The sequence below is a fragment of the Vombatus ursinus genome, unplaced genomic scaffold (genome assembly GCF_900497805.2).
Source record: "Vombatus ursinus unplaced genomic scaffold, bare-nosed wombat genome assembly UNPS02014794.1, whole genome shotgun sequence".
NCBI lineage: Eukaryota > Metazoa > Chordata > Mammalia > Diprotodontia > Vombatidae > Vombatus > Vombatus ursinus.
This window is the reverse complement of record NW_020954572.1, coordinates 1,091,577-1,113,985: the sequence shown is the minus strand read 5'-3', so window position 1 is coordinate 1,113,985 and position 22,409 is coordinate 1,091,577. Positions and strand designations below refer to the sequence as shown.

The following is a 22,409-nucleotide window of genomic DNA, read 5'->3' as shown; positions in this document are numbered from 1 at the left end:
ATATGGCTGTAAGACATGGAACATGACAGTCTCTGCAGATTTTAAAATGAAGATATTACAAAAGGTTTCTACTCTGAGAAATTCCATAGTTCTAAATGGTTTGCATGATACAAGGCCTTCCTTCTCCCTCCCCACCTACCAATATATTCCGTAAGACCATTCTTGAGTTATCGCTTTCCTGGGTTCTCATGTCAGACCTTTCTAACTTCCTAATTGTTCTTGTTGTTGTTTTTCTGTACAGCAGGGAGGGAAGTTAGAATTAACTTCAAGATAAAGTGTTGGTGTTTTATAGGCAATGTTTTCTCTTCTACAAGCTTATGACACCCATTGGATAGGTGATGGTCTAATGTAGTCCTGTAAATTAAATTTTACCATGTGGAAAATACAGTTGTGGGTTTGGGAGTTAATTTTTAAATCTATTACTTAAAGAGACTGCAGTTTCTGCTCCAACTCTTTATGGGACCTTTGGTAAGTCATCTTCTCTAGGTCTCAGTTTCCTTATCTGTAAAGTAAGGGAGTTGGGCTAGATGACCCCTAAAGACCCTTGCCACTAAAAGATTCAAAACAAGTACTTTACACATGCATTTTGTTTTATGCTTTGAGAGCAAGCATTACTACTAACCTATCACAAACTCAATATTTCTCTTCACAGAGACTCTAGGGTTAAGAGACCGCTAATATCAGGAGACAAAAGAGTTCTTAGAGATTGATCATCTCCTCCAACTCTTTCATTTTACTGTTAAAGAAACAGAGGGCTGGAGGAGAGAAGGGCAAGTGAGTATTGCTTAGCGCTGGGACCAAAACCTGGAACTTCTCGATGTCCAGGTAAGCACCCTTTCTATAACATCACACTGCTCCTCATAACACGGTGATGCCTCCACTTCCTTTCATCTGACGACTTGGAACAGTCTCATACAAATAAAACAAGGACTTACCTTTCAGATGTTATTACAGAAAGATCTACACAAATGCAAGCAGGTTTTAGGACAAAACAGAGCAAACAGCAAAAGGAGTGGATTAATTAAGCTCATCCATTCATTGTGGGAATGAGCAAAGGTAGGGCTGATAAGGAAACATAACTGCAATGGACATGGGCCTCACCAACCAGTATATGTGTTGCGTGAGATCAGGAAGCTAGGGAACATAGTGGATAAAGTGCTGGCTTTGGAGTGAGAAAGAACTGAACTTGAATTCAGTTTCAGATGTTACATGACCCTAGGCAAGTTATTTAACTTTCCCCGGCCTCAGTTTCCCCATTTGTAAAATGGGGTAGTAATAATAGCTACTTCACAGAATTGTTGTGAAGATCAAATGAATTAACATATAGAAAACATTTTGTAAACCTTAAAGCATTATTATCATTGTTAGAGCTCTAGGAAAGCCCTGTAATCATCACAGTATCTTTGCTTATGACATACACTAAGTGTTAAGTGTATGTTTTATTTTTTTTTCCAGTGTCTTGACTCCTGTAGAAAAACAGACGTGAGGGAATGAAGACTTATGTATCTCTATGAATAAATGTGTTTAAGAGGCTCCCAAAGGTGACCTTGGTATATAATGTGATCCCTATAGACCCTGTCTATAATGACTCATCATAATTCCCCTGGTCTGTAGAGTATGGAAAACAAGTCAAAAAGATAAATTTCTGTGTGAGGACTAGAAAATGGGCGTGACTTGTATGGCCAGAGCTGCTTTCCTGAAGGGTTTGCTGTGTGTCCCTAGTTCTCTTACAAACAGAAATAAGTCAGTGGCCACATTGCCTCCTGCAGTAAACCTTGACTCCCATCGCCAGGATCCACTCGGATCTAGAAGCTGGGTTCATAGCACCTAATAACTAATGCTTCTTTGATACAAAGGAGGGTTTTTTAGAGTAAGAGGAGTGAATCATTGGGAAGGGACAGAGATGAAGAACATCAATAAAACATTTATATTAAAAAATTAAGTGTGTCAGGAGAAAAAAATTGCCGATAGGTGTCAGGTCTCATGTAGGAGGCATCCATCATATTTATCGAAACTTTTAGACAAAAATCCCACCACAGTCCCCAGTCTCCAACCACAATACGTTGAGGAGAAAGCTGAGGAGGAAAAAAAATCGAGGACAGAAAAAGAAGAAACAGAGGGCACAGGTTACGAGATGGAGGGATTAAGTCTTGATAAGGAAGAGTCATTTTTTAAAATGTTCTAGGATCTTTGAAAGGGTCATGACTGCACCACAACAAGGAACCACTAGGTGGTGCTCAAAATGAAAGTAGAAGCGATCATCAGGTTTGGATTGGAGAAAAATGAGCGAAATTTAAAACAGAAGCATATGATGCAAAAGTTGGAAGGAACCTCACAGAGCATGACGGCCAACCCCTGATTTTACAGAGGAAGTTACTGAGACTCAGAACAGGGAATGACTTGCCCACATTCTCACTGCTCTTAAGTGGTGAATCTGGGATTTCACCATTTTGAGGCCATGTCTATGCTTCTATATCACCTGAGGACTTATCAGGGACATTGCACAAAGAATTACTGCACAAAACATGAGGTCAGACCAGATGCCTTCTGAAGTCCCTTCCCACTCTGAGATTTCATGATTCTTGAAGTAAAGTAAAAAATTTAACAAAGAATTGGGGGGGAGGGGAAATGGAGCCAAGTTAATCTAAATAAATAGGCTGAGATACTGTGAAAGGCTAACAGGTTATTCTAATCTTTAGCAACTATATCACGGCATACCAGGCAAATGTTGCTTTTGTTTTTTCTATATTTCCTGGACTTCTTGAGACTCCTTTCATCTTGACTGCACCCCAAAGGCCTGGAAAACCTATGAAGTGATAGGTTTTCTTTCGCACCAGTTTCTACTTCCAGCAAGATCTGGAATTGGTGATAAGTCAATAAACCTGTCTTCTAGTCTGGAAATCCAGTCACGGCGGCATTTGTGTAAGTCTCTCTTGTTCCCTCTCCCTTCCCCCCTCCCCCAGCCCACCTAACTCTTTTGTTTTCCCTCTTTGCTCTTGGACTGTGGCCCTGCCAACGCCAGAGTCAATGTGCTGGTCACAGTGATGGTGTAGCTGTAAGTCTTGTGAGCCTGAGGGCTGTCCTGTCAATTGACCATCATCACTGGGAAGCCATCATCATCCTGGTACTTAATCACTGTGTTGCGGAAAACCTCAAAAGGAAGCTCCACCTTCCTCCAATGGGTGCCAGATTACTGAGAATTATCATACTGCAGATATCTGATCAAGCGGCCAGGGAGAGGCAAAGTGTCTATGAGTTTGATGCGGTATTTGCCAATGGCCTTTCGAACCCTCAGACGGCAGAGGTGAGCCAGGGGCCTTGGCGGCTCTAGAACAAAAGGAAAAAAGACTGAAATCAAGGACTTATTATTTGAAGGCTTGAGAACCTCAGACAGATTCAACCTATTACCCCTACCCAGAGATTCTAGCCTTAGCAATGGAGTCCCAGAAATTGAGGGCAAGGGGCTAGTAGGTTCTTAACTCAGTAGAATCAAACTTCTTGTACAGAGCAGACACTTCATAAATGTTTGTTGAACTGACCTTCGTTATTATATCTTGACCTCTGAGATCAACCCAACCCTACCTTGATATCTATTAGGATTGTTCTTCAAGAACCCTGAATAATTAAGTTATGGAGAAAGAATATATGCAAAGGATAAAAATGGGGTGGTGAAGAGGAAAGTAGAAATCCAAGGTTTGAATGCGGACTTTGATATCTGCTAGCTGTGTGATACCAGGCAACTCATTTAACCTCAGTAAGCTTTATTTCCTTCATCTATAAAATGGGTTATAAAGATACTTACATTAGCTACTTTATAAACACTGAAATAAAGATACTTACATTAGCTACCTCCTGGGGTTATTATGAAGGAAAGAACTTTATAAACACTGAAATTCTCTGTAAATGTGTTATTGTTAGATACGTTACATGATATGGGCAAGTCACTTTTCTTTGATTAAAAAAAAAGTTTTCTCTTCAATAAAAAAGAAAGGTTTGGACAAAATAATGTCTAAGGAGCCTTTTAGTTCTGACATTCTTAATTCTGTTCTAAGGTCTCCTTCCAGCTCTGAAAGCCTAGGAATCTATGATTCGGTCTTATATTTCCATGTCCCCTAGAGTGCCTAAAACTGTATGCAGCACATAGTAGGGTTTTGATAGAGGTCTGAGCCAAACTGAGTTTAGTCAAGGGGTTGCCCAGGGATCCTTTCTCTTCATGACTCTAACTACTGTTACAGAAATAGGATGAAAGGATCATAGATTTAATAATAATAATTTGTTTATCAGTCATGTCTGACTCTTCACGATCCCAAGGACCAAATGTCCATGGGGTTTTCTTGGCAAACATACTGAAGTGGTTTGCCATTTCCCTCTCTAGTGAATCACCTTTTGTCAGAACTATCCGCTATGACCTGTCCATAGTAGGTAACCCTGGATGTCATAGTTCATGGTTTCATTGAGCTACATCCACAAGCCCCTCTACCACAACAAGGCAATGATCCAGAAGGGAATGATAATAACACCTAGCTTGTATGTAGTGCAACAAGAGAGTGATCCAGGAGGGAATAATAATAGCAGCTAGCTTTTACATAGTGCCACTAAGTTCTGGGTATTGTGCAAAGGACTTTACAAACATTATCTCATTTGACCCTCACAACAACCTCAGAGTTAGGTAAAGTTATTATCCACATTTCACAGTTGAGGAAACTGAGATGAAATGATTTGCCCAGGGTCACACAGCTAGTGAGTGTCTGAGCCTGGATTTGAATTCAGATCCTCCTGATTCCAGACCCAGTATTCTATGTACTGTGCCACCTAGATCCCTCTACATGGAAGTAGATGTTGGCTCAACATCCAGAAAAACATTCTAATGGCTATTGCTGCCCCAGAATGGAATGGGGTGTTTCTAAAGGAAATGAGCTTTAAATAGGCTATTGCTAATGGCTATTGCTGCCCCAGAATGGAATGGGGTGTTTCTAAAGGAAATGATCTTTAAATAGGGACTGAATAACTGCTTCTCATTAAGGGTTGAACTAAATTTTCTCTAAGGTTCCCTCCAACTCCAGGGATCTTTGATGCTATGAACAGGGTTCAGATCTCCAGTTCAATTTAGACTATATTGAGACACTCATCTTTACTTTCTCTATCTGGAAAGTCAACCTAGCCAGGGGCTTAACAGAGAATAGCATCAGTTCTGATTTAGAACTTTAGTGGAACAGGGGTCAGTAATCTTGTAATAATACCTCATATATATATATATATATGATATATATACATGCATATATGTATATTATATATAAATTATTATATATATGTGTGTGTATGTATATATAAAACTTTCCTTTGCAACCCTATGAGTAGGTAGGGAATTTATTATCATCCCCACCGGACAAATGAAGCAACTAATGCTCAAAAAAGTGAGATGACATCAGGGTCACGTAGCTAAGAGACAATCAAGTCCTCAAGCAGCTCATAATCTAATGGAGATTAGGGGAGACAGTAGTAGGAGCAATATCCTAACTCCTCCACACACGCAAGTTAACGCTAGTTTTTCCTGAAAAGGCACTGAAACATTTCTTGAGATTTAGTTGACTCAGGGCAATAAAGGTTCATGCTGTTGACATCACTTCCTCATCACCTGAGGAAAAAGCAGCCAGGAGGCACACTGGGGGGCTCTAATGTTTGACTGTTGGATCATCCTGGGTAACTCAGGCAAAAGAGCTTTGCTCAGCTGAATCCACTTGAGAAATCCTCAGTGCCTCTCTTTATTTTTTTAATTTAAATTTTATTTTTAATTTATGGAATAAAACAAGCATTTCCCTAACATAGTATAATAGTAATTTTTATTATCTTTCTCTTTCTATGGCTAACTAAATCTCCTTTTGCTACCTCTTTAATGACTTAAAAGTTCTTCATTTTATTCCAGTATCAAGGCTCCAGGACCAGGGGATCAGCCCAAGTCCAACCCAGCCCAGAACAGAGAGACATGTCAATAACATGTGAGATTATAGAGAAGAAATAGAAGGTAATCTGAGTGAAAAGCACCAGGAGAGGGTAGTGGGGTGCTGGGAAAGGCCTCCCTTCAGAAGGATGGTGCTTCAGCTAAGTCTTGAAGGAAGCCAGGCGAACCAAGAGGTGGAGGTGAGGAGAGAAAGCATTCTAGGTATGACAGATAGTCAGCAAAAAGGCATGGGGATGGGGGATGGAGTGCCCTCTAAGAGGAACAGCAGCATCTAGGCCAGAGTAGGTAGATAGGAAGTAGGTGGTACGTGGAAGGGAATCAAGCATAACAAGACTGAGTGGGCAGCTCCCCAGCCAGGAGTAGACAACACCCATCACTCATAAACACCTGCTTTTTCTTTGATGACAGCCCAGTCTTCATAGCTGTCGATGTGCTCCTTCAGCCTGGCACACAGCTGCACATTGCCAACGTAATCCAGGAGAACATCAATGATGGGCCCCGCCCAGCGGCTGACCTCGGGGGCAGAGATGATTTCACAGAACTGAGAGGAAGAACACAGGCAGTTCAATCAGTCAATCCATTAATCGATCAACAATCATTTATCAATATCTCTCCATAATAATCCCAGGAGCTTAAGATTCTTAGATTCTTAGAGCACGGTTCTAAGACTATTTGCTGATCCTGCTCCAAGCCCGTTGGGCCATGAGAAAGGAAGTATGACGTGGTGGAAAGAGCTTGGGACTTGGAGTTCAAATACCTGAACTCAAGTCTGGACTATGCAATTTACTAGCCTTGTGATGCTGGGCAAGTTACCTCCCCACCGTCTACCTGTTTTCTTCTATTAAATGGGCATGGCATTGTAATACTTAACTCACAGGGTCATTGTAAGGATCAAATGTGCTAATGTAATAGAATTCTCAGGCAGCTAGGTGGTACAACGGCTAGAGCACTGGGCCTGGAATCAGGAAGACTCATCTTGAAGAGTTCAAAGCCAGCCTCAGACACTTCCTAGCTGTGTGAACCCGGGCAAGGCACTTCACCTTGTTTGCCTCAGTTATCCCATCTGTAAAATGATCTGGAGAAGGAAATGGTAAACCGCTCCAGTATCCCTGCTAAGGAAAACCCCCAAATGGAGTCATGAAGAGTTGGATACAACTTAACAACAATAATAACAAACAATGCCACACTAAGTCCAACATTTAACTCTGGTCCAACCAGTCCAGAATTCTGGAGACAGCTAGGAGGCACAGTGGATAGAGTGCTAGGCCCAGAGTCAGGAAGACCTGAGTTCAAATCCTGCCTCAGACACTTCCTAACTGTGTGACCCTAGGCAAAGGTTCAAAACCCTGTCTGCCTCAGTTTCCTCAACTGTAAAATGGGATCGTAATAGTGTCTCCCTCACAGGGTTGTTGTGTAAAGTGCTTAGCACAGTGCCTGGAACATAGTAGGAGTTTAATAAATGATTGCTTTCTTTCCTTTCTTCCTTCTTTCTTTCCTATGTTTAACAGCATTACCCTTAAGAAGTGTTGTGGGAGGACCTGATAGCTTCTCTCTGTCACTGGGCCCTCCAAGCTTTGATTCACTTGGTTCAAACTACCACCCCATAGGGGCAGGTCTCTGGCCTTGGAGTCAAGAGGACCCGAGTTCAAATCCAGCCTCAGACACTTGACACTTACTAGCTGTGTGACCCTGGACAAGTCACTTAACCCTGATGGCCTCACCAAAAAACAAACAAACAAAAAACTACCACCCAATACAGTAATCTTCCCAACAACATTCTAACCGCTGTTAAAATACTCCCAGGGAATGGTCAACTCATTACTGATCAAAACATCTCATCGTTGTATTTGAAGCATCACTACTTTTCCTGGGCATTCATATATGACCTTACACCAGGTAGCTCCCTTCCAGGCACACACAAAATATATGATCCCAGGAAGTCAATGGATTTGTTCAAGGGAGATGAGGAGCATACATTTGCAGGATATGATGAACCTCATCAACTTCTGGAGAGTTGCCTGCCTATCCTTCCCCTTGGGGCATACTTTTAAATCACCCAAGATGATGGACTGGGGAAATAATTTAATGAACTAAACGACATTTTAAATGGGGACATCAATCTCTACAGTACACTAAACAGAGCTACAGAAACTCGATTTTTTTCCCTTCTGATTTATTAGTCAAATTTCTCAACCTGGCAACGTTCTAAAAAGTATTTTCAAGGGCAGCTCTTTCTCATCCTAAGGCGGCCCTGGCTAGTCCCCATCTCCTTCCTTCATTTTGGTGCTGCCCTTACTGCCCTCTAGTGGCACAAAGATTAGTTACTGCTATTTCTGATTTTGAGAATTGAGGGAACCCCTAAATCAGGGGTCTTAACCTGAGATCTGTAAACTTGTGCTTTTAAACAAAAGTTTGATAACTTGATTGCAATGTAATTAGTTTCCTTTCTAATCTTATATATTTTATTTCCTGTGTTTGAAAACATTCTGAGAAGAGGTCCATCATTACCGTGTTTTTAGGTCATTTTTTCAGTTGTGTCCTACTCTCTGTGACCCCATTTGGGATTTTCTTAGCAAAGATACTAGAGTAGTTTGCTATTCCTTCTCCAGCCCATTTTACAGATGAGGAAACTGAGGCAAAGAGGGTTGCATGACTTGCTCAAAGTCATATAAGTGTCTGTGGCCGGATTTGAACTCAAGAATCAGAGGAGTCTTCCTGACTCTAGGCCCAGCATTCTACTCACTTTGCCATCAAGCTGCCCAGTTGTCCTCATGGCTAGCATTTTATAGTACTTTACAAAAATTATCTCAATTTATCCTCACAACAACCCTAAGAGGTAAATGCTATCATTACCCCCATTTTACAGATGAGGAAATTGAGGCAGACAAGTTAAAGGACCTGTCCAAGGTCACTTATTAAGTGTTTGAGATTGGATTTGAATTCAGGTCATCTTGACTCCAGATCCATTTTTCTATCTGCTGAGTCACCTAGCTTCCTAGGCTTTGACAGACAGCCAAAATGGTCTGTAACACAAAAAAAAGTCAAGAATCGGGGCAGTTAGATGGCACAGTGGACAGAGCACCAGCCCTGAATTCAGGAAGAGCTGGGTTCAAATCTGGCCTCAGTCACTTGACACTTGCTAGCTGTGTGACCCTGGGCAAGTCACTTTACCCCATTGCCTCTCCAAAAAAAAGAGTCAAGAATCCCTGGGCTGAAGATTCATTCATCTATGTACAGAACAGATTAGAAAAGATAGAAACCTGAGAAATTAGATAAGATAGAAACCTTGGGAAACTCACAATCTAGTAGAGGGTTAAACATACATAAAGAAAATACAGAATATGACATGACAAGTACATAAGAAAGTGGCAAAGCCAACTACTATGTGAGTCCCAAGGGAAATCCAGGAAGGCTTCCTTGAAGAAGTGGCATCTTAAGGTAGGTTTGAAAGAATAAGCAAGAATTTAACCAGTGAATAAAGAGAGAAAGGGAACTCCAGATATAGAGAACTATGTAAGCAAAAGCACAGAGACTATATCTCTGCAAGAGGTAGACAGTAATCTCATCTGAAGTCGGTTGATGTCAAAGTATAGAAGGCCTTGAATGCCAGGCAGACAGGAGTTTGAACTTTCCTGAGTAGAAAATATGAAACAGCGAATTATTTTGAAAAAAAAAGGAGTGATATGACCATATCTATCCATAATTAAGATTATCTTACAATTGTATTCAGGATGGATTGAAAGGAAGAAAGTTTTGAGGCAGAGATACCCAGAGTTCATCCAATTATTTCCCTGGTCCATCATCTGGGTGATTTATCCTATCCCTATCCTAGGGAGAAAGTTTGGCAGGCAACTCGGCAAAAATTGATGAGGCTGATCATATCCTGAAAACGCACATTCCTCATCTCCCTAGAATGGGAAGGTTACTAACTTAATGCTAGCGCCTTCTCCTGTTAATCATTTCCTATCTATCCTGTACCTAGCTTCTTCCGTACATATTTGTTTGCTTATCGTCTCCCCCATTCAACTGTAAACTCCACGAGGGCAGGGACTGTCTTTTGCCTCTTTTTGTAGCCCCAGCACTTAACAAATCTTTACGAATTGATCCATTACTACTGTAGGGTAGGTAGTTTGTAATGAGGGCTTGTACTAGGGTGGGAGCTGTGGGGATGGAAAGGAGGATTCAGACATAAGAGATACTGGTGAAGCGGCATTAATAAGACTTGGTAATTGGTGGTGTAGGAGAGGAGAGGCAGAAGAAAAGGCAAAGATAACCCCAAGATCTAGACCGACATTTCCCAAGCTGATTGAAACACAGAGTTATTTTGTCTTCGAGGTAAACTGAACCAACCGTGTTTGGAATTTAAAGACAACGTAGCGACCGCCCAGCCTAGCTCCTTCATTTTTCAATAACAGATGCCCAAAAGGATGACATGATTTGCCCAAGGTGACGCAGATCTTTCTCCCCCTGTTAGATTTGAAATCCCATGAGTGCAAGGTGCGTATGTATTTTGTTTCATCTTCACAGCTTCCTCAGTATCTAGTATCACTAGTGCTGTGCATACAGTAGGAACTTAATAAATGTTCACTAGATTGAATCGAATTGATTAAAAATGTTACAATTAATAATCCATACATGACAATGTAGAGTACACCAGAACAGAGTCCAGATCAGGAAATGCCATAGTTCAGCTGGCCTCTGCCCTGATGAGGCCATGTCTACAATCCCATGCTCCATCCTGGGCATCACATTTTAGGAAGGATATTGACAAATTGGATCACATCCAGAGCAGCTTAACTGGGGTGGGAAGGGTATTGGAGACCATGACATGAGAACCACATGAAAGAACTATTAACATTTAACCCAAATAAGAGAAGATTTGTTTTGCTTTTTTTTTTAAGGGAAGGGGGGTAGAAAACAATCATAATTACTGTCTTTGAATATTTAACATTTTCATAGGGAAGGATTAGATTTGTTCTTCTTGATCCCAAGAGACAGAATAAGGAAACATGGATAAAAATCACAGAAAAGAATATTGGGTATTTAAATCTCTTCACAACCTGTCCCCTTCCTGCCTTTCCAGTCCTCTTATACACTATGCCTTGCCACTTTGCAATCCAGTCATATTGGCTTACTTGCTGGTCTGCATACATGACATTTCATTTCCCATCTCCATGCCTTTGTCTTTGCTGTGCCCCAAACCTGTAATTTTACCTCTGTCTCTCAGAATTCCTGGTTTTCTTCAAGGTTCAAGTCAAGTGCCACATTCTACCTAACACCTTTTCTGATAGATCCCCCTCCATCCTAGTTGCTAATGCTCTCTTCCATAAAATTTCTTGTATTCATTTTGCATATGTTATGTCTAGCTGTATATATTTACCTGTTGTCCCTATTAGAATTATAAGCCCCTTGAAAGCAAGAATCATTTCACTCTTATTTTTGTATTTCTAGCATCTAACACAGGGCTTGGTGCATAGTAGGTTCTTCATCTGTAAAATGGGGATATTAAAAGCACCTACCTCCCAGGTTTGTTGTGAGGATCAAATAAAATAATATTTGTAAAATGCTTATAATAAGCTCAATATAAATGTTAGGTATTATTATTATCAAAAAGGGAATCGTGTCATCTGTCCTACCTGTGTTGTTACAAGGACCAAAGGAGGAAAAACCATGTGAAAATGGATAGAGCACCAGACCTTAATAATAATAATAAGGCCTGTTGGTTGATTAAAAGTCAAGAAAAGCCTTCCAACAACTGTAAATGGACCAAAAAAAAAGTGGAACAGGTTATCTTGAGGTCTTCAAGTGGAAGCTGGATAACCACTCTTTGAGGATGTTATAGATGAGATTCATTATTTGGATAGAAGCTGGATTCAGTGACACCTGAGATCCTTTCCAGCTTTGGGGTTCTATGATTTTATGCTAGTATTGGATTTCTCTACCTACCTGGACAACAGTGGGTGATTTGTCCAAGGGCATCTCATTGAACCTGCCTGATATGGCCTGTGTGGTTGGGTGGGGGCCATTCCCATACTGACAGGTGAAGCAGGAATCACCATTACACCCTAGGTCCATGAGGAATTTCAGAAGTGAAAGACACTTCATGGAGAACATGATAGTGGCCGGGAAGGTGGTGGGATGGCTGGAGATGTAGGCATCAATGTTGGCCCCGTGGTCCAGCAAGAGCTCCATAGTCTTGAAGCAGCCATGGCGGATGGAGATGAGCAAAGGGTTGATGATGTCCAGGTTTGGGCTCGCCCCAGCCTGTAAAAGCATTTCAGTAGCATAGATGTTGTTATTGATAACAGCAAAATACAGGGGAGTGCTCCGCCTGTCCTCATACAACCGGGACCTCTCAGGGGACAGGATGGCATTGACATCGAAGCCAGCATCCAAGAGCTCCTCCAGCACTTCATCATTATTCCTCTCAGCAGCCAGGTGAAGGGGGCTTATACCACTGCGCTTAATACGTGTGCGGCTGGTCACAGGCAGCAGCATCTGAACAATTCTGTGCAGCAAGACAGAGACAAGTTATGGGACATCTCACTGAGAGTTTTACTCAGAATAGGACAGATGTAGCATTGATTCTATAGTCATGTTATTCTGGTATAGCAGAAAAAGCAATGGACTCAGAGTTTAAAAACCTGGTTTCTGGTCCTAATTCTGCAACTAACTCACCTAGTGATCTTAAGCAAGTCACATAACCTTTCTGGCCCTCTGTTTCCTTGTCTGTAAAAATAGAGGTGGCTTTTCTGTGATTTTTGTCCATGTTTCCTTATTCTGTCTCTTGGGATCAAGAAGAACCAATCTAATCCTTCCCTATGAAAATTTTAAATATTCCAAGGCAGTAATTATGATTGTACAGTGGATAGAGAACCAGACCTGGAGTTGGGAAGATCTGAGTTCAAATCCAACCTCAGATACTTACTATATGTGTAACCTTGGGCAGATGACTTAATCTTTTGTTTGCCTCACTTTTCTTCATCTGTAAAATGAGGATAATAAAAGCACCTACCTCCCAGGTTTGTTGTGAGGATCAAATAAAATAATATTTGTAAAATGCTTATAATAAGCTCAATATAAATGTTAGGTATTATTATTATCAAAAAGGGAATAGTGTCATCTGTCCTACCTGTGTTGTTACAAGGATCAAAGGAGGAAAAACCATGTGAAAGCACTGAGAAACATAAATAACTATTTCAGGAAGGTATTATTTTTATCACAGTTAATAATTGAGGCAGCCAGGTGGCATAGAGGATAGAGTGCTAGGCCTGGAGTCAAGAAGAAATAAGTTCACATCCAGCAAACACTTATTAGCTGTATGACCCTAGGCACAGGACCTGACCTCTGTCTGCCTCAGTTACCTCATCTGCAAAATGGAGATAATAGCACCTACCTCTCAGAGTTAGTGTGATGATCAAATGAGAATGTTTATAAAGCACCTGGCACAGTGCCTGGCATATAATAGATACAATATAAATGAGAGTTATTCTTATTAATTTAATAAACCTATTATGTTCCTAGTACCATGTAGGTACCCTGGGGTATCTGCACCACCTAGCTGCCACCTACTTAACCTAGTGTTAATAATGCAGATTAAACTTTAAACTTTTTTTTACCCCCAGAGAACTGGTTGTTAAACCTTTTACCAGTATACCACTGCCTCTAGACTGGGGTAATAGCATAGGGTAAGAGAACCAAAGAGGTAGAAAATATAATCCTTGTCTTACAGGAAATTTCATTTTAGCTGGGGAGACATTTTCTCTGGAGACAGAGGACCTTGGTTCCAATCCCAGCTCTGATGTTTATGACCTGTGTGACTCTGGAAAAGCTACTTAATCTCCCCAGGACTTAGCTTCTCTATCTATAAAATGAGGAGGTTAGATGAACAGGTGTGTGCCGGATCTGGCTAAACTGACTGTCAAATTTACAGTGTGAGCTTTGACATCTAGGGAATCAACAAATGCTATAAAACAGGGCTTGATTTTGTTCTGGTGATTGCCTAGGGTCTAGACTTAAGAAAGTATTAATTCATTGTTGTTGACATTGAGTCATATAGGATTCTTTCTAGCCCCATTTGGGGTTTTCTTGGCAAAGATACCAGAATGGTTTTCTCGTTTCCTTCTCCAACCTCATTTTACAGATGAGGAAACTGAGGTAAACAGGGTCAAGTGACTTGCCAGGATCACACAGCTAGCAAGTGTCTGAGGCAGGATCTGAATTCAAATCCTTCTGACCCCAGAGCGGGCATTCTATCCACTGCTCCACCTAGCTGCCCCTTACCTAACCTAGTGTTAATAATGCAGATTAAACTTTAAAGAACTTTTTTTCCTCCTAGGGAGCTGGTTGTTAAACCTTTTACCAGCATACCACTGCCTCTAGACCTATGATCCTGTGATAAATCAGAGAAACTCTAGGGGTCATTCAGGAGCAGTGAATTGTTAGTATCAACATCAGGTGGGCAGACTTAACAAACATAGAAATTAGTTTTATTGTATCTATCTGATTTTGTAATAGCAAAGCTAAATTATCGGAACTTGCTGACTTCTAAGGACTCTTCACGTTCTAACATTCTATGTTCTAAACATGTAAAAAAATGCTAAGTCACAATTCTATAGCATTTAAGATTTACAGATTTCTTTCCTAAAAACTTTGTGAGATAAGCAAGGGAAAAAATAATTACCACCATTTTAAAGACCAGGAAACTGCATTTCAGAGAAGTGGTTTACTCCAGTTTACTCCCTTCTGCCTCCAACATTGCTTTCTATATTCTAATACATTCTTTGTCCAAAAATCCCTTTCAGTTCTAATATTCTCTGGTTCTGATGCCATTTTATGGGGCTTATCACAAGGGCAGGTTTACCTGACTGTAATCCTTCTTTTCAAAGTGTGCTAGAATTTCAATTTGTTTTGAATGATTCCTAACAGTTTCTCTCCAATTGGAGAAAGCTCATCAGTTCTTTTGAACTGAGAGGTGTGCTCTGTGAAAATAAGCTGATTTATCCACATAGGCTGAGATAGATAAGTAAAATCTGAGATGATCTTATATTTCAGAAAAATCAGCCAGAAATATCACTGGCTCTCTTAAGTGTCTCACATTCTCATCCTTTTGGCTTATGACAGTAAAGTCCCTTTTAAAATGCAAATATTATCTTGGAGGCCGAACAAAGGCATTACTATTTGGGGGAGGGTGGCATTATGTGATCCTTGTATTTTCAGTCAGAGGAGTCCAGGAGGAATTAGACAAAGAACTGATTGGTTTTACTGGTTGGGAAGGCAGTCAAAACACTTAGTTTCTAGTTCTCATCCTGCCAGAAGGTCACCTAGTCTGACTCTTCATTTGGCACAGAAAGGTAGAGTCAAGGAAGGAATCAGATGCTTCGAAGAAAACTGAGCTTTAGGCATTATCAAAGAGACGGGGTCATACCTGCATGTTTGAGAAGGGAGGCAACACTTAGTCTCACTGAATTTTTTTCCCCCAGAAATGGCAACGAAAAGCAGAGGAAACTTTGGGCTGAGGGTTCTCTATGGGCCTTTGTCTTTTCTTAGAGAAAAGTCACAGGAACATAGGCCTTGAGCTAAAAGGGATTTCTAAGGTCACCTAATCCAATCCATCCATATTACAGATGAGGAAATGAAGGTCCAGAAGGTTAGGTGATTTGCACAAGTAGAGTCACACAAGTAGAAAGAGAGTTAACATTTGAATTGAAGTTCTCTGACTGAAAAATCACTTTTTTTTTTCTGTACCATGCAGCCTCTCTAGTCGAAATGTAATTAAGATTAATTTGCCCAGAGGAATAGCTCACCACAGACCTTTTCCTGGTGATGGCCAAGATATCTAACTCAGAAATGCCCAACATGGGGATGGGTTTGTCTTGATAGGTAATGAGTTCCTCATCACTGGAAGTGATTAAGCAGCAGTCAGATTGTCATGTGTCAAGAATGATATAGAGTAAGTGGTTGTATTGGGCTGGAGGTTGTACCAAATGACTTGGAAGGTCTTAAGACTCTCTCATTTTAAGATGTTATGATTCTCCACCCTCCTCCCTCCTTTGCTGAGAGGACTATGGGTATGAAACTTGGTTCATATGTTGATTGGTTTTAATGGATTGCTTTTTTCCCCCCTCTTTTTGATGCTTAGTTAAAGGTAGTGTGGTAGAATGGATAGAGAGCTAACCTTCAAGCCAGGACAAGTTGGGTTCACATCCCATCTCTAAGACCTCATGGATTTGTGACCCTGCCCTAGTCACTTAACTTCTCGATGTTTTAGCTAACTCTCTAAGGCTGTAAGTTGCAAAGAAAGTGCAGACTACATTGGCAGATTTATACCATTGGAATCACAAGACCACTCTCTTTGTTTATTTGTTTCAGTCGTGTCTGACTCTTCATGACCCTATTTGGGGTTTTCTTGGCAAAGATACTGGAGTGGTTTTTTCCATTTCCTTCTCCAGTTCATTTTACAGATGAGGAAACTGAGGTAAACAAGGTGAAGTGACTTGCCCAGGGTCACACAACTAGGAAGTGTCTGAGGCCAGATTTGAACTCAGAAAGACAAGTCTTCCTGACTCCAGGCCTAGGACTCTATCCACTGCACCTCCCTATGTTTATACTTCATTTTAAAGTATAGATTTCTGGATGGGGAAGAAGGATGGGGGGAAAAGTAAAGGAATATACTGAGAACAGAAGGTGATTTAAAGACAAGATTATCAATCCAATTTTAAAAGATTCCGTGGTTCTAAGATGACATGATTCATTCTAGGAATCACACTCTTTAATTCTAGATTCTACGCCCACGGCCAACAGACAAGGGCCAATTGAGGGATGCCAATTCAGTTGCAGACCCTAATCTTCACAGGGGACCACAGCTCTTCACACATTTCAGTGGAGGGCAGTAACAGTTCACCAAGCAGATACCATGCAGACAATTTCCCATCTTACCCAAGTCCGGGCAAAATGAATTTTCTCTGGCCCCCTTGAAATCCGATACCACTAAGTCTCACACTATGACACCAGCAGAAAGTATTATCATTGGGATCTCAGGCTGTTATTTCACAAATCAATCTTTAAAACCTACAAAGGAAATTTACACACCCAGGGGGACTCATTGCCTTATAATTTCTGTTTGTGCAAGCTCAGGAGGCTTGATCTAGACCCGCAAAGGTGGCGGTCAAAGGAGGAAGGGCTGGGTGCTGTGGGCCTGGCTCTCAGCCATCCCTAACAAATGCTTTGTCATAGCCATAACATTCCCCAAGCACCTACTGCTCAGGGCCACAGGGCTCTCTCTGCCCAGGCAGGGGTTAGCAAGGATCACAGGATCAGAGATAGAGCTGAAAGGCACCTAGAGACCATCAAATCCAACGCCCTCACTTTGTAAATCTGGAAACTGAGGCCAAGAAAGTAAAATGACTTGCCAGGGGTCAAATAGCAGAGGTGGAATATAAACCAAAGTCTGTTGTTATTGTTCAGTTGTGAGTTTATTATCACTGACAGTTGAGTAGTTTTTCTCTTATCCAGCTCATCGTGACCCCATTTGGGGTTTTCTTGGTAAAGATGCTGGAGTGGTTTGCCAATTCCTTCTCCAGCTCATGTTACAGATGAGGAAACGGAGGCAAATAGGGTTAAGTGACTTGCCTAAGGTCACATAGCTAGTAAGTATCTGAGGTCAGATTTGAACTCAGGGAGAAGAATCTTTCTCACTCCAAGGCCAGTGCTCTATCCACTACATTATCCAGCTGCCCCAAGGTCTATCTGACTTCCAGTTCACTGTCCTGTCCACAGCTTCTCAGATTCAGGGGGTTATTTAAGACACCATGGATCTAATCCTGATCTAATCCACTTAACAGGTGTACGACCATGGGCCAGTCATTTCTCCCTATCTGAACTCTAGTTTCCTCATTTGTAACATATGGGAGATTGGTCCTCTAAGGTCCCTGATAATTCTTGGATATATATACATACATAAACACATACATATATACATACATATACACATACACATATATACACGCATGTATATATACATATGCTAAGTACATGGTACACATATGTGTGTATATACATACATATATTAAGTGTGTAGTATACATATATATATATATGCATGCATACATACATATTTTAAGTATGTAGTATAAGTATTTTTCTCCCCATTGAGCAAATGCAGAAACTGTGCCTCAGAAAAGGCAACATTTCCCTCATTTCCTTTTTCATCTTAGGAGCAAGGAAGGGCACGTTGCTAGGGTTCTCTGGGCCTTAAATGGGAGAATGACATTAAATACCCCCTGAAAACCTTCAGTATTTTCCCCCCTAGGGAAAATAAAACAAAAATACAGTTTCCCATTAGAAGCTTATCTGTATACATAAAATAATTAGTCCCCAAGCATTCTCCCAAATAAATATTGCCTGGCCTTCTTTTAACCTCCAGAGCTATGAGCAGGGGAAACACATGCCTTCCTTCTCCTTTTCCTAGGCCTCCATCTACTATTAGCTATTTGGATTATTTGACAGTAAGTAATGTTTCTGTCTTTGTTTTGCATGTATGGAAGGACCTCACTGGGCAGTGATAGATGAAAGAAGTTGTGTGTAAATTAAATTTTTATAAAGTGATTCATATTGCAAGCATACTAGAGGAGCACCATGGAGATTTAAAGAAACCCTGTGGAAAAGCATAGAAAGTAAAGAATGACCCTAATGAGTCTTTTGTGTGAACACAGATTTTCATAAATTAATCGGCTTCGAGTAAGAAACACCTGTAGATGGAAATTGGGAAGACAGAACTGTGGAACATTAGAACAGGAAGAGGCTTGGAACAAGGGAATATTAACCCGCATTTATTAAGCGCTTACTAAGTATCAGATACCGTGCTAAGGGCTTTACACAGACATCTGTTTGATCACCGCTAAGGCCCGAGTCTCAGCACAGAGAACAGAGAAGGAGAGGTCTGGAAGGGGTTTTAGAATATAGAATGTAGGAAGTAGAATGTCAGGACTGACAGGCGCCTTCAAGATGATTTAGTCCAGGGTCCTTAATTTATGGTTCATGGATAGATTTCAGGTGGCCCATGAATCTGGATGCTAATAAAATGAAAATTTAAAAATTATATATTCGTCTTTACTAACCTCTAGCTGAAATCGAGCATTTCTTTCAATTATTTAGACTATCTCTGAGAAAGGGTCCATAGGTTTTACCAACAAAAAAGTTAAGAACTTAGTTCAAGACTGACTCCCCCTTTTTACAGATGAGGAAACTGAGATCTAGAGAAGGGAAAGGATTTACTTGTTGGAATATAAAAGTGTGGATGATAGCAAAGACACTGGGGATTTTGAAGCAACAAGCCTTCTTTGTAAGCATTATCCATAGGTCCCACACTCAGTGGAAATCAGTGTGGCCTAGTGGACAAATTGCCTTAGAATCAGGAAGACCCGGGGCAGCCAGGTGGCACAGTGGATAGAGGACCAGACCAGCAGTCAAGAGGGCCTGAGTTCAAATGTGACCTCAGATATTTGTTATCTGAGTGACCCTGGGTAAGTCATTTAACCCCAATTGCTTCCCCCCCTTCCCCAAAACAAAATAATCAGGAAGGCCTGAGTTTCAGTCTTACTTCTGACACAAACCTATTGTGTAACTTTGGGCAAATTCCTTAATCTCTCACTTTTGGGGTCAACTTTCTAAGATTAAAAGTTGCAGATATACCTGCAGCTAGGTGGCACAACGGCACTGGGCCTGGATTCCAGAAGACTCATCTTCCTGCATTCAAATCCATCCTCAGACACATCCTAGCTGTGTGACCCTGGGCAAGTCACTTCACTCTGTTTGCCTCAGTTTCCTCCTCTGTAAAATGAGCTGCAGAAGGAAATGGCAAACCGCTCCAGTATCTTTGCCAAGAAAACCCCAAATAGTCAACACCACAGGAACAACTCAACAGTTTCCCTCTTTTAATCCTTCCATCGTTTTCCTGTCTCTAGCTTGTTTTGTTTGCTTGTTATTTTCCCCCGTAGAATGAGAGCTCCTTGAAGGCAGGGACTGTCTTTTGTCTCTCAGCACGGTGCTTGGCACACGGTGCACACCTGGTAAATGTTTACTGACTGATTTGACTGAGTGACTGAAGCTGCACCAATAAAGAGGTTTCCTCATCTCGGGAGTTCCCTGGACCAATGAAATCCCAGGTTCAGCCTCTATCCCACACCCTGATCAGGGAGGGTGTTAACAAAGAGGCAAACACCATAGAACTCAATGGATGCTGCCCTCAGAAAACGTATTGTTGTCATTTCTATGGGATAGAGCCCTTGGCTCAGTCCGAATGGGACATTCCTGTAAAATTACACACTAAATTTGCACGACTCCCAAGGGCCACCATGCAGGATAGAGCCCCAAATACCAGAGCAGTTAATAATGACTGTCTACTTGGCATAAGGACCGGTCATTTCTTAAAAAACATGTGGTGCTGGCTGCTGGCGAGATACACTGTGTTAACGCTTCATTTCACACCAGTGAGAAGAGGCAGGTCGGTGCTTGACCTCTGGGCCGATAGAGATAGGCCCGTGTCATTATTTATATCAGTTATAACTACAGAAAGAGCTTGGAACCAAGAATGAGTCTAAGAAGAGCACGTAAGTCAAGCATGTCAGTAGATTCATAGGCTCATAGATTTAGAGCTGGAAGGGACCTGAGAGGCCCCTGAATTGAACCCCTTCCATTTTACAGAAGAGAAAACTGAGGCTCAGAGTAGGTAAGTGACTTGCCCAAGGTCACACCGCTAGTAAGTACCTGAGGCAAATCTGAATCTTAGTCTTCCTTATTTCAAGTCCAGTGATCCATCCACTAAGCTATGTTGACTCCATCCAGCCCAACTCAGTCAACTTTTAACAACCGAAATGTCTCCAAAGTTCCGTGTGAGTCAAATATTTCTAAACTCAATCATATCATGAAGACATTAAGAGATCTTGAAATTTAAAAGAACCCTGAGGAGGGCGCACACGTAAAGCAAGGAGTTATGCCCGGCCCCATGTGCTTTGTGTGTATGTGGATTTTCATGTATCCAAAGTAAGGGAAACTTGTAGGTGGAAACTGGAAAACCACAGAAGAATATCCAAGTCCATCATCCATTTTGCAAATTATAAAAAAGCCCCCAGGCATTGTCAAACAGCTGGGGATCAGTATCTGGGTCAAATTAGAAGATATTTGAGGCCAGGCACAGAGGTGCATAAGGAATAAGGAACCTATCTTATCTGAACATGATACATCCTTCAGTGTTTACCAAGATGTTCTGCGCTAAGTTTTATTTTGTGTGTGTGCTGTTGTTGTTGTTTTAAATGGACCTGTGACTCCATTAGGGTGGGGAGGGATTCCTTCTGCCAAAGCAGATCAGAACCGGCTTTGCAACTTAGAGTCTGAAGGAATGCATGAACACATGAATTTACAAGTCGGTCACGAAAGCATTTCAAAACCTTTTGCATTATCTATTATTTTGCACCATCCCATCATCCCTGCCTTCATTAACTGAGATTATTATGCAATATAGTTATCTCTCTACCAAAAAAAAAGGGTACTAGTTAAGAGGACAATTAGAAAAAGTGAGTAATATCTATATTTTTTCCCCAGGTACCTCAGCTGACAAGTGTTAACTCCTATTTCTATAACATGTTGAGGTCTACAAAACACTTTTTGCCACAAGTAGGAAGGACAAGTACTCTTATTCCTATTTTGATAATGAGGAAACTGAGGCTCAGAGTTTCCCAGGGTTGCATGGTTAACATGATCATTGAAACCTGTCTCCTATCTCCTAGTCCAGAGCTTAGAATAGGGATAGCAGAAAGAGCATCTAGTTGGCTCTACCACTAACTTGCTGTGTGACCTTGGGTCAGTCATTTAACTCATTTGGGCTTCAATTTCCTCATCTACAAAATGAGCAGGTCTGACTACATGAATATTAATTTTGTTATTACTAACATATTTATACAGAGCTTTAATGTTTTCATCTTTTTTTCTTTTTTCCTAGACAATGGGGTTAAGTGACTTGCCCAGGGTCACGCAGCTAGTAAGTGTGAAGTGTCTGAGACTGAATTTGAACTCAGGTCCTCCTGACTCCAGGACCAGTGCTCTATCCACTGTGCCACCAAACTGCCCCAGCTTTAATGTTTTCAAAGAGCTTAAGGTCAGTAAGGACAGGTTTGTAGATAGGTAGACAACTCTTTTAAGACAATAAGTTGCAGAGAAGGTGCCAGGCAGCACTAATGGAGGGAGTTTCCTTATCCATAAAGAAAGGTAGGCAGGTAATGGAGTGGATACAGTGCTGGCCCTGGAGTCAGAAAGACCTGAGTTCAAATCTGACCTCAGAAACTTCCTAGCAGTGGTCTGACCCTAGGCAAATAAACCACTTAACTGCTTTTTGCCTCAGTTTCCTCATCTGAAGAATGGGAATAACAACACCTACCTCCTAGGACTGTTGTGA

The 22,409-nt window shown here is 41.2% G+C and overlaps 1 protein-coding gene across 1 annotated transcript in view; it reads right to left on the bottom strand.

The window, feature by feature from the left end:
• Positions 1-1,291: 1,291 nt before the first annotated feature.
• Positions 1,292-22,409, bottom strand: part of ASB2 (ankyrin repeat and SOCS box containing 2) — an 89,170-nt gene continuing 68,052 nt past the window's right edge. The window contains exons 8-10 of the mRNA XM_027870140.1: positions 11,906-12,467; positions 6,347-6,500; positions 1,292-3,327 (exon numbers count right to left, since the gene is read on the bottom strand). Coding sequence (XP_027725941.1) covers positions 3,191-3,327; positions 6,347-6,500; positions 11,906-12,467 — 853 coding nt within the window. The 3' untranslated portion in view covers positions 1,292-3,190. The remainder of the gene's footprint in view (positions 3,328-6,346; positions 6,501-11,905; positions 12,468-22,409) is intronic.